The sequence below is a fragment of the Bos taurus genome, chromosome 1 (genome assembly GCF_002263795.3).
Source record: "Bos taurus isolate L1 Dominette 01449 registration number 42190680 breed Hereford chromosome 1, ARS-UCD2.0, whole genome shotgun sequence".
Classification (NCBI taxonomy): domain Eukaryota; kingdom Metazoa; phylum Chordata; class Mammalia; order Artiodactyla; family Bovidae; genus Bos; species Bos taurus.
In genome coordinates, this window is record NC_037328.1 from 73,065,136 (window position 1) to 73,077,770 (window position 12,635).

At 34.9% G+C, this 12,635-nt stretch overlaps 1 protein-coding gene across 6 annotated transcripts in view; it reads left to right on the forward strand.

Moving 5' to 3' along the window:
* The window catches only part of ATP13A3 (ATPase 13A3), a 79,451-nt gene that overhangs the window by 16,990 nt on the left and 49,826 nt on the right, over positions 1–12,635 (forward strand). For 4 of the 6 annotated variants that reach the window (XM_059884753.1, XM_005201490.5, XM_024989650.2 and 1 more), the window contains 6 exons: positions 4,684–4,782; positions 5,246–5,419; positions 6,287–6,469; positions 6,762–6,832; positions 8,593–8,673; positions 9,843–9,912. In XM_059884753.1, coding sequence (XP_059740736.1) covers positions 4,732–4,782; positions 5,246–5,419; positions 6,287–6,469; positions 6,762–6,832; positions 8,593–8,673; positions 9,843–9,912 — 630 coding nt within the window. In that variant the 5' untranslated portion in view covers positions 4,684–4,731. Of the gene's footprint in view, positions 1–4,683; positions 4,783–5,245; positions 5,420–6,286; positions 6,470–6,761; positions 6,833–8,592; positions 8,674–9,842; positions 9,913–12,635 lie in introns of those variants that run through there. The other 2 variants (NM_001192585.1, XM_024989646.2) reach the window with 2 other exon arrangements.

The window sequence follows — 12,635 nt, forward strand, 5'->3', positions numbered from 1 at the left end:
GTTGGTTCCTTGATTCTCCTTCTGATGTCTGCATAATCTAAAGCAGTGTCTCCTGCCATAGTGCTAATATTGATAATTGTACCCCCCACCCCCACGTGCAATCAGAAATGATACTTTTATTGATGTCAAAGAACCAGCTTTTTTTCTTTAATTTCATTTATTTCTTCTCTAAATTTTAGTCTTTCTCTTAATTGCTTACACTGGGTGTTCCTTGCCGTTCTTTTCCTGCTTTCTTAAGAACCTTATGAGAGAGTGCTTTCCTTTCTCAGTGTTCTCTGTGCTGTTGTTGTATATAATTACCCACATAGTTACCATGTCTGGTTTTTTCAGTCCTTTGTAGAGATCTGTATTACCATCAGTTATCTTTTTTACCCCCTGTGTCTGAGGACTTCCTTTAACTTTTTATAGTGTAGGTTTGCTGTTGGTGAATTTTTACCAGCTTTTATATCTGAGAAAGACTTAGTTCAATTTTGATTTTGGAAGATATTTTTTTGCTGGGTATAGAATTCTCATCATAGTTTCATTTTCTTAACACTTGAAAGATCTTGCTCTGTCTTTTTACTGCATTGTTTTTAGCAAAAAATTTAATGTCATTTTAAATTTATTTTCATTACAATTTTGAGCAGTTTGATGGTGATATACCTTGATGTAATTTCTTAATGTTTTTGCTTAGTGTTGGTTGAACTTCTTGGATCTCTGGGTTTATAGCTTTTCATATAATCTGGAAATTTTGGGGCCATTATAGAATTATTTATTTTTTGTTCCTTTCTACCTTATGTGTATATCAGAGTACTTGAGGTTGTTTCACAGCTTATTGATGCTGTTATGCTAGCTTTTTCCCCCCTCCTTAGTCTATTTTTTCCTCTCTTTTTAATTTTCAATATTTCTGTTACTTTGTCTTCAAGTTCATTGATTTTTTTCCCCAGTAATATCTAATTTGCTGTTAATTCCATCTAGTATATTTTTCATCTCAGATATTATACTTTTTATTTTGTGTTCATTTTGGTTATTTTTTATATCTTTCATGTGTCTGCTTCACATGATTAGTCTTTCCTCTTGTTTTTTGAACATGTGGACTACAGTTACAGCAGTTGTTTTAATGGCCTTGTCTACCAATTCTGTTACCTCTGTCAGTTCTAGGTCCTCTTTTGTCCATTGATTTTTCTCATTATGGGATGTCTTTTTTTGGTTCTTTGTAAGACTGTTAAGTTTCAGTTGGATAGCAGACATGGTAACTAGATAGTTTGCATTCCTGTAAATCTCCTTGGACTGGGTTCTGTGAAGCATTTACTTGGAAACAATTTTATTCTTTCAAGTCCTAGAAGTTTTGTTTGGCAGGACCAGAGTAGCTTTTAGTTTGGGGCTAATTTGAACCTACTACTGAAGCAAGGTGAAAGTCGCTCAGTCACGACTTTTTGAGAAAAGTCAGACTCTCAGTCTGACTCTTTGTGATCCCATGGAATTCTCCAGACGAGAAAACTGGAGTGGGTAGCCTTTCTGTTCTCCAGGGGATCTTCCCAGCCAGGTCTCCCGCGTTGCAGGCGGATTCTTTACCAACTGAGCTACCAGGGAAACCCACTGAAGCAAAATCCTCTGGGTCCTCCTGATTCCACGCAACTAATGAGGTTTTCCATTGTGGTTGGTGGGAACAGGTACTCTCCCCCATGTGAACCTGATGCATTCTTCCCTTAAAACCTTTTGAATGGCTTTCTCCTGGTCTTGGTAGTTTTCTCACACAGAAATGCTGATCAGTATTCAATTGAAGACTTGAGAAGAGTCCCCATGTTGCAAATTTTTAGTGTTCATTCTCTGTACACACCTCTTCTCTGGTAATCTGCCTTGCAAACCCAGTCACTTTGGCACTTCCTTAGACTCACAGCTTCATCTCTTCAACTCGGTTGATTGCTGGGCTCCCCCTAGGTTCCCTGTCCTACCTTTTTTTTGTGTGGCATCCTGTAATTACTCAGTTTGTAAACTGGGACAATTATAGAGCTCACCTAGATACTTCCCATTTTTATATCAGTTTCTTGCGTTGAGTGAAACAGTTGTCAACAGTTGAAAGAAATGGTGACACAGTTGAAAGTGACAGCGTTTTCTTCTTGGCTCAAAAATTACTGCAGACAGTGACTGCAGCCATGAAATAAAAGACGTTTGCTCCTTGGAAGAAAAGCTATGACAAACCTAGACAGTGTATTAAAAAGCAGAGACATTACTTTGCTGACAAAGGTCCATCTAGTCAAAGCTATGGTTTTTCCAGTAGTCATGTATGGATGTGACAGTTGGACCATGAAGAAAGCTGAACTCCGAAGAATTGATGCTTTTGAACTGTGGTGTTGGAGAAGACTCTTGAGAGTCCCTTGGACTGCAAGGAGATCCAACCAGTCAATCCTAAAGGAAATCAACCCTGAGTATTCATTGGAAGGACTGATGCTGAAACTGAAGCTCCAGTACTTTGGCCACCTGATGAAAAGAGCTGACTCATTTGAAAAGACCCTGATGCTGGGAAAGATTGAAGGCGGGAGGAGAAGGAAATGACAGAGGATGAGATGGTTGGATGGTATCACTGATTCGATGGACATGAGTTTGAGCAAGGTCCAGGAGATGGTGAAGGACAGGGAAGTCTGGCATGCTGCAGTTCATGGGTTCGCAGAGACTTGGACATGACTGAATGCCTAAACAACAACAAGTTTGGTTGACGTCCAGTTCCTTGAAAACTATATAGTTTTAGATATTTTATTAATTTTGTTATTTTATTGGGTTGGCAAAAAAGTTCATTTGGGTTTTCCATAATATCTTACGGAAAAACCCAAATGAACTTTCTGGCCAACCCAGTAGTTAGGATGGCTAGTCTGGTCTGTCTTTACATCTTGGTTGGAAGCAGAACTCTCTTCCATTTAAGTATTTGAATAAGTTCTTCCCCTCAAGAAGCATATTTTAGGTGGTGATGGGAAATGGGCGTCAGAATTATATGTTTTGGTTGTTAAAAATGACCCTGGGAAATCCTGAGTGATGATCCTGAGATTCAGGCCAGGATTTAAGGAAGGAGCACAGATTAAAGGGTAAGAACCCCAGATTGGATTCTTTAGTGGGGACAGTGTCAGAGCAGAGAGTTCCTTTGCCTTATGCTTTGAAGGTAGGCATGTGTACATTTGAAACCTTGCAGGATTGGACTAAACCTTACAGGCTCAGGCAGCAACAGCTGACCTTTTCTGCACGGAAAGAGGTTGGATTTGCTCATTCTGCATGTAATCTATGGCATCAGGTGTATAGCCCTTGAGAACAACTGCTACCTCAGGTCATATTGATTTGATGGGACAAGCTTACATTGGTGGGATGACTCTAATATTGTACTTTTTTAGGGCTGCAACACACCCTAGTGTGAGAAGAAATTGTCACTAAGTTACCTAAAAGGTTTTGGATGATAATGTGACTTGCTTTCCTCTGAAAAACAGGATAACTCTGAGGCTTCTTTTCTAAGATGGCACCAAGTCCAATGTATATTGTGTGTGTGTATGTGTGTGTGTTTGTCATCAAATTCTTGCATTTTATTTCTGTGGAAAGTCCTGACTCTACTTAACCTCTGGCCCTGTCTTCAGGGCTACCACAAGGTAGAGAAACTTTGAGTGCCCATTCAGGACACATCAGTGTTTTTTATTGGTCATTTTCTTGATGACATAAATCAGGAGATTTCAGTAGTCTGATGTGGGGGATTAAGTTGAAATTCTGCAGTTGGTTTACTTTGCTATTAATTCATATCAGATAAACATTATATAGCTAAATTCTTTATTAGGTCACTCAGGAAGTATTTCTTGAGTACCAGCCATGTGTCAGGATTGTGCTGTCCACCAGGTAGATGAGTGGAGGCATGGCATCTGGAATGAGGGAGGTAACATTTGCACTGTGTTCTGCAGAGGTCAGCCATGTCTAAAGCAGTGGCTCTCAAACTCATCCACCTCAGGGCTCAGACCTTTTTACATTCTTGAAAATTATTGTGAACTCTAAGAAGATTTTGTTTATATGGATTATATCTGTTATTGCCATATAGATCTTTAAGAATATTAACTTACTGAAGCAGTAATAGATAAGTACATTTTCCCAAATAAATATATATTTTTTCCAGAATCCAAAAAAAAAAAGCAAGAAAACCTGCATTGTTTTACATTTTGCAGCTCTCTTTAATGTTTGAATTTAATCTTTTTTTAGTACAGGAGATTTTTTTTGTCAATGAGCTCAATAAAGTTTCTCCTAGAAATGAGCATCATGGGTAGTCAGGAACAATAAGATTACTCAGTGGACTTGGAATCAGGGTGGTCTCCAGTAGGGGTCCACGTGCATTAGAGATTGACCATTGGCCAGGGATTGCCATACATGTGATAGGTGCTCAGTAGATGAGTATGGAGAGTGAAAAAGGAAAATACTGTAATTTCTCTTAGAATTTAAATGACTTAGCAGCAGGGCTAGTGCTAGTATAAATTAATTAGTGAAATATATCAAGTTTTATGATAGTAGTAAGTCATTCAGTTTCAAGAATTGGCACACCATTGAAAATTTTACGAGAATCAGTTAGCACTTTAGTGATTACTTAAATATCAGTTAAACTTTTATCCAAACAAGAAGTCTGATAGTATGCAGTTACTATAAGATACTATAATCTACTAAGATGTTTGTTCCTCTTTCCCTCAGTTATCTTCAATTGTTCTGAAGCACACGACCTTTCCAACCACTGTAGATATGGACAAAGAAGAAAGAAAGATTATCAACCAGGGTCAGGAAGATGAAATGGTAACCAGCTTTTACAATTTACTTGTGAAGTGTGAGTTTATTTTTCTAGGGAAGTAGAAAAGTACATTTAAAAAAACACTAAAATAAAATACAATAAAACAGCAGCTAAGTCAGTGTGATTTTTTTTCCCCTTCTGGCTGTGTTTTTGAATTGGGATTATGTAATACCTCTGGTATTAGTATGTTCTTGTATGGTTCTAGTGTGCTTCGTATTTCACTTGTGAACTGTTAAAACTCAGAGGAAAATGTTTTTTCATTTGATATAACTTAAGAAGTTATGTTAGCTAATGCTTATATATAGTCCTAAATGCAAAATTTCTAATTTTTCCTTTATAAGAAAGTTTAAAATCAGCTTAGTAAAACTCAACTCTTTCTTGGTGGTGTATGTAGGGGAAAGATAGGGTTGTTGTGTTGGAACTCTCATAACATTTGATATGTGATTATTAATCACTGTGTCCATGCAGGAGATTTACGGCTATAATTTGTGTCGCTGGAAGCTTGCCATCATTTCTCTTGGAGTGGTGTGTACCGGTGGCTTTCTTCTCCTGCTCCTCTATTGGATGCCCGAGTGGCGGGTGAAGGTGACCTGTGTGAGAGCTGCAATCAAAGACTGTGAAGTGGTGCTGCTGAGGACTACTGTAAGTCCACAGGATTACTTGTAGTGAATTATTTGTGGGGTAAAATGATGTGTTTATGTGTATTCTGTTCAAAATAAAATATGATGAGAACATCATTGCTAGGATACAATGAGAAATACTAATCCTGGTATTTCTAAAGCATTTGTGTTCCAAGTGACTAATATCCCAGTGATTTGAGTTTAAAGGAATCTTGAAAGTGAAAAAAAAAAGTGAAAGTGTTAGTCACTCAGTCATGTCTGACCCCTCGTGAACCCATGTACTATAGCCCAGTAGGCTGTCCTCTGTCCATGGACTTCTTCAGGCAAGAATACTGGGTGGGTAGCCATTCCCTTTTCCAGGAGATCTTCCCGACCCAGGAATGGAACCCAGCTCTCCAGCATTGCAGGTGGATTCTTTACTGTCTGAGCCACTCAAATCTACCCTTTTTTATAGCTCTTGATGCACTGAGAGATTAGATAGATGGCTGGTCTGTCAAGGTTACCCGAAAGGGCTGTATCCCAGATCTCTTCTACTGTGCAGTGCTGCTGCTCCCCAGGTTTTGTTTTGTAATCCTACTTGGAAGCATTTTATAAGAGGCTTTAATACCCAGTCTCAGTATGTAGGTGGATTAAATCAAGAAATTATGCATAATCTTTTATGAGATCCTCTGTCAGTAAAGAATGACGTATATAAAATGCTAAGCGATCAAGAACACTTTATGTTTGAATTTGTGCATCTTCATGAAATGGTTTAATATTTAGTGAGTAGAAAGTGACGCTTTCTCATTTAGAGATTAGTATTAATAAATAATATATCGTGTAAAGAATGGAAACTGTATATATGATTATATATAATTGACTCTTTACCCTTATTCCTTTCTCTTTGAAGGATGAATTCAGAACGTGGTTTTGTGCAAAAGTTCGCTTCCTTTCTCTAGAAACTCCCCCATTTTCAAGTTCAAAATCTCTGGTTAATAAAGTTTTAAATGGCCATGCAGTTCACTTAACTGAAAATCTGGCTGAAGAGAATAGGCTTGAGATGAATAAATACTCACAGCCTCAGTCACAACAGGTATTGTGATCTTATTCTCAATGTTTCTTTAAAAACTGGAATTGTTACATTTTATGCTACTGTAGATAGTCTATAATTTTGTACTTATTTTTAAGATAAAACTATATGCATATAAAATACCCGTTTATCACTATATGTAAACATTTTAAATATTTACTAGAAGAAATGGATTATGTCACATGTGATTGCTTTAATTTTAATAGTTGTTATATGCTAAATTTGTGTTAGTAAACTTAATTATTAACAAGTGATGATAATGCTTTTTGATGTAACCTTTTTATATGTTCTACAGATTCGCTATTTCACCCACCATAGTATGAAATACTTCTGGAATGATACCCTTCACAATTTTGATTTCTTAAAGTAAGTATTCTTCTTTTGTTTGGATTGTATGAGTGTCTTGATTATGTTTTAGATAGAAAATAATTCATTTTAGTGTTATATAAGATGGAAGATTTCCCTTCACTTAATTTTAATAACTCCCTGGTGGTGTTTGAATACTCAGTAATAACTCAGTAACCAGTTTAGAATAAACCCCATCTGCAAGTTGTATCCTGGCAAAATTGACACAAAAGTTAAAAGCACCATGCTCCCAAAATCCAGTCTGAGTCCTTTTCTTTTTGAGGATTCATCTCAGAGTAAATTTTGAGTATACCTTTTAGCCTGCCAGAGTATCTGAATTATCACCTCTCAATTTGTTGATGGTTTCATCCATTTGTATTCAGTACTTGAGGGATGGAGTAATAGACAAACATTAAATTTAACTTTCATATGTGGATAAAGATGGGACATGGTCAAATGTGTTAAGCCTTGGGTAGGACAAATTGGAATAATTCTTAAAATTTCATTTTTATGGAGACTTCAAGTTACATCAGGACTGAATTTACTAGGATTTTATTTATTTATTTTTGGTTGCACCACACAACTTGTGGGGTCTCACTTCCCTCACCAAGGATTGAACCTGGGCCACTGCAGTGAAAGCCCAAAACTAACCACTAGGAAACCAGGGAATTCCTTTAGGGTTTTATTTTTATTGCTGTTAAAGTGATTATAGTAAATACCCATTAAGTGTTCTTGCTTGAGAGTGGCAAAGGAATTCTTAATATTAGCAGTAAAAAGAGAATCACCTTATGAACATTTAAAATATTCATGCTTGGACTTTTTCCCTTAGACATTTCCTAAAGAATTAGATAATTCCTAAAGAATATTGCTAGTATTCCTGAAGAATTGGAATATTATGGAATGGAGCAGGGGAGTTCCACCTGCCTAGTTGTAAAGACCATTCCTAGTTAAGAACCATTGCTTATTTTTTAGAGAATACTCCCAGTGAACCGTCATTTTGTGCTTAAAAAATTTTTGACTTGGAGTGCCCTGGGGGAAAATAGCAAACATGTTTGCTGTGTAGCCTTTGCCAACCATAGCAACTTGTAGGATTTAAACTTATTCCAATGATAGCAGTTAATTAGGGAGCTTAGTTTTTTCTTTTGGAAAAAGTAGAAAAAGATTGGAGTTAAATGATGTGTTAGATTCTCTATAGAGTTTTTGGGAATAGTATCTCAGTTAAAATAAGCCTTGAGAGGAAAGCAGGTATGTTAGTCGAATCCCAGTTTTAATCATTACAGATTTTAGACATTGTCTGTGACTTAGACGGATTCTGCACTTCTCCTTAATGAGAGAAGAATTCAGATTGATGCTTTTTGTAGAAAGAAAAATAACTGAGTAGGACTTACTAGTGTGAAGCTTCAACATTTAAGAAGGGAAACTTGATAAAAAGTAAAGTTTGAAACACTTGAGTTAGTCATACTTTACCTTTAATTTTTTTGGTTATTAACTGTTACAGCTTTGGCACAGACTTAAAGGATAATAATATTGTTATATAATCTTATCCCGTGATAGATACATTGTGTAGCTTAGAAGTTGCCACATTTGAGATTTAGGCCTTTTATTACTGTTTATCTTAGGAAGTAGAAATTTAAAAATTGTCATCCATTGTCTCAGTTTTTGTTAGGGGTTTCTATTTGTAAGGAAATCACACTTTAAAATCAGAAATATAGAAAAATGAGGCATTAAGAAATTTGGATATTTTAAACTTTGTTTAAAGTAAAAACTTTGGATTTATTTAGGGGACTGGATGAAGGTGTTTCTTGTACGTCAATTTATGAAAAGCATAGTGCAGGACTGACAAAGGGGATGCATGCCTACAGGTAATCTTTATCCAACTAAAGTTAGCTCTATTATCAAAATTCCGAAATAAAGTAGTATATATAGTTTACCCTTTTACCATATAGTTGTAATGTTAACAATTATTTAAATATTATAACATAGTAATTGACAGCTTATTGATATTTTATTTGGGTGAGACTCTTCAGTTTAAGAATTATAAAAGTGTTGAAGCCGATTTTGAAGTGAATATCCCTGAAAATATACTGTATTTCATCATTTCTAAGGTGCACACTTTCCTACATTTTAACATCTCTAAAAGGAGGGTGTGTCATACAGTGGGTGAAGTGTCACCCTTTACTTGACAGCATTTTAATCTTTCTTGATAGTACATAAAATCATGGAATGTCTTACAATTGATAGCATCTTCGATTTACTGAAATATTGGGAATTGTAAGCATGAGCTCAGATGTACTAAAATGAAAATTTGTAAATTGGGAGACAATATCTTTTTTATAGTGTTATTCTTTGCTAAGGTATAAAAGTATACCAGTGTATTATGTATTGTAAAGATAATGCCGTTTTCAAATTAAATTAGGAATTTTCTTGTACTTCTGTAGCATGTTCTTTTAAAGGGTTGCAATATAAATTCATTCATTCAGACTTCTGCTTCATAAAACACGAGAATTAATTTATCATCTAGAAAGTACTATTATAAGGAATTTAAGTGGAAGGTTTTAAGCAACTTTTCTTAAGCATTAAAAAAAAGGCTCCAAATGTATGCTGTTTTGAAATAAACATTTTTAGTGCAGTATTCTTATTAGAAAAATAGTATAGGACACCTCAAATTACTTATGTAGTCTCTTGAAAAAATTAATTGCAGTTCAGAATTGTTGAGCTGTATTGTGTTTATGGGTGGAAAAGAAGATCTTTTGCTGATACGGTTTATTGTAGATTAGTGGGAGAGGTACTTGTCACAAAAAGGATAAAATAATAACAGTGTAGTTATCCAATATTGACTATGTTGATTTAAATACTGTAGATAGAGAATTTAAATTGTAGAAGACAACTGTTTAGAAAAACGAATGTTTAGGTTCCAGAATTTAGGAGCAGTTGGTGTTTTGAGCCTTATCTAATGCAGTGCCTTTGGTAAATTGTACTGTTATAATACAATATAATGTAATATTATTGTTATTATATTTTCCTGTTATAGAAAATTGCTTTATGGAGTAAATGAAATTGCTGTGAAAGTGCCTTCAGTTTTTAAGCTCCTGGTTAAGGAGGTAAGACAACTGTACCTGTCTTAACATTTGTGATCAATAGGTTTGTCAGTTGAAAAGAGTCAGGATTTAAGTAATAAGAAGATATTCTTGTTTTTTCGTTTCCTAACTTCTCTTTGCTTATTTTTTTACTTGGAAGGTCAGAAAGATCTTTCTCCAGTAGATCAGTCATTTGGGGGCATGATTACTGTTTTATTTTGTCTGATTTGTTTGCTTTTCTTGTCGGTAGATTTTTTTCTTATTCTCAGGAGGTTGTGCATCTAAACCGTGCCCTATTTTGCAGATGTGTACCTCTGTCTGCCCCCCCCACCCCCCAATTTTAAAAATAATTTATCATGTTTTCTTCATGTGGTACACTCTTAGTGACTAGGCCTCATGCCAGATGTTTGGAATAAAAACATAACATGATGAGTGACAGTGAGGAACTTGCACTTTAGCCTAGGGGGAATGCATGTCGGTAGTTACTGTAGTGACTTCAGTCTGTAAGAGCCACAGAGGAGGTGTAAGTAAAGGGGTGCGGCATGTAAAGAAAGAGAGTAAGTGGCTTTGCCTGGGAGAGTTAGGCTCTCCAGTCTTCTTTCTGATTTTGGGCTAAAGATCAGAATTAGCTGTACTGGGTCAATACTTTGAGTAGAAGTTAGATTGCCTTCCATCATTTCTTGAGAGTAGCTGTGTAATGGAGCTTTAGAGCACAGCAACATGTAAGGAGTTGGAATTAGAAAGACTGGATTGTAACATGACTCCATCAGTAACTAGCTCTGATCATTAGAAGACTTGCTGCTCTTGTATTGGTAAAATTGTAGTAAATTGTAGTAAATCCTTTAATGGCCTTATTTGATTTTGAAGTAAAATAGGATTATGTATGTAAAAGTGCTTTGAAAAGTACAGAAACATCAATTTTAAGATATTGGAGATTATTAGTGAAATTGATAAAAATACTATAAAATTTGGGTAGTCAAAGTCCTTTAGCAGGACTCCTTTTTTTTTTTTTTTGAAGTAAACCTGCCAATTGGTTTTTTATTGGCCAAATCAGATGCAAACATCTTTTAAATTTTTTTAGATTATGAAAGTATGATAACACCTTTACAGGAGACTTGGAAAATGCAGAAGAAAGTTACATATAGTTCCACTATACATTACAATTATTTTTTTAAGTAAATTAAGGTTTTTAATTGGAGTTTTAATATCAAACTCTCAAAAATTAATAGAATAAATAGACAGAAAAGTAGAAGGATGTAGTAGACCTAAAAAGCAGTATGAACCAATTCAACATAGTAATAATTAAGATTTATATAATTTTCACATAACAGCAGGATACAAATTCTATACAAGTTCCCATAGACTATAAACCAAAAGACACTGGAACATATCCAGGGACATAAAACAAGGTGGAAAAATTTCATGGTCTAAAGGTATTGAAATCACACAGTCTGTTCTCTTTATCACTGTGGAATTATGTTAGAAATCAATATCAAAATATACTTGAAAATAACACACATACTTTCAAGTGCTATGTGATATTTACCGTTAGAGATCTTTGACTAAGCCATTAAAAGCCTCAGTAAAGTTAAAAGACTGAAAAAAATTCAGAAGGTGATTGCAGAGAAGAAAGGATTTAAATGAGAAATTAATATCAAAGATACTTTAAAGGTCTCATGTATTTGGAAATTGAATGTCCATGTTTAAATGATGGGTGTATGTAAGAAGCCATAGCAAGGAAAGTTAGAAAATATTTGTAATAGAATAAAATTGAAAAGAGAATTTATCAGAATTTGTTGCATGCAACTGAAGCTGCTCAATGCAACTGAATGTGGAGTCTTGAATAAGGTATGAAAACAAAAGAATGGACAGTAGCATAAAATTTTGTGAAATTTGAACAAAATCTGTGCTTTTGTTAATAATACTGTATCACATGTTAATTTCCTGGGTTTTTTTTTTTTTTTATATTTCTTTATATTCTCAGAATTGGATTCGAAATTTCAAACCTCTGTCAAATTTTTTTTTTTTAAGTCACTGAAATAATAAGTGTGGAAGTGCACACATGCACATGTTTTCATCCACCCAGCCAGCCTATGTTTTTTGGTTGGTGCATTTAATCCATTTATATTTAAGGTAATTATCACTATGGGTGATTCTGTCACTAATGGTTTTGGGTTTTATTTTTGTAGGTATTTTCTGCTTCTTGTGTTTAGCAGGACGCCTTATCTTTTTTTTTTTTTTTTCATTCAGGTTTTAATCCTTATTTCCTTAGAGAAAGCAAAGCAGTGTAACTTATCTCATATTTGTCTTCTCTTTGGACTTCAGTGAACTTTTGACTTATAACTAAATTAGTGTTTCAGGTTCATAATAGTAAATGTTTGTTCCATTTGGTAAAACATTTTGTACTCTTTTGCAGCACAGTAATTATTGAAAGTAAATGTGCTTTATTCCTAAGGCAAAGTGAAAAACAGCTAAATTCACACATTTTAGCTGTTTCTAGCTGAATCTGTATTTGGGTTTGGTATCAATCTAACGGGATGCTCCCGATTTCAGTTAAGCTTACTTAGTCAAATTCTAGTAATTTAATGATTCTTTTCTAAAAAGGTAGTATCTTGCTCTACTCTTTGGGTAGTTAGTTACATGTTGCCCTAGGGTACTATAGAGCTTATCCTATTAGTATCATGTTAGTTATTTCTTAAATCTGTATGGTTTTAAATATCTCATTCAGTTTGACTTAAAATTTTTGT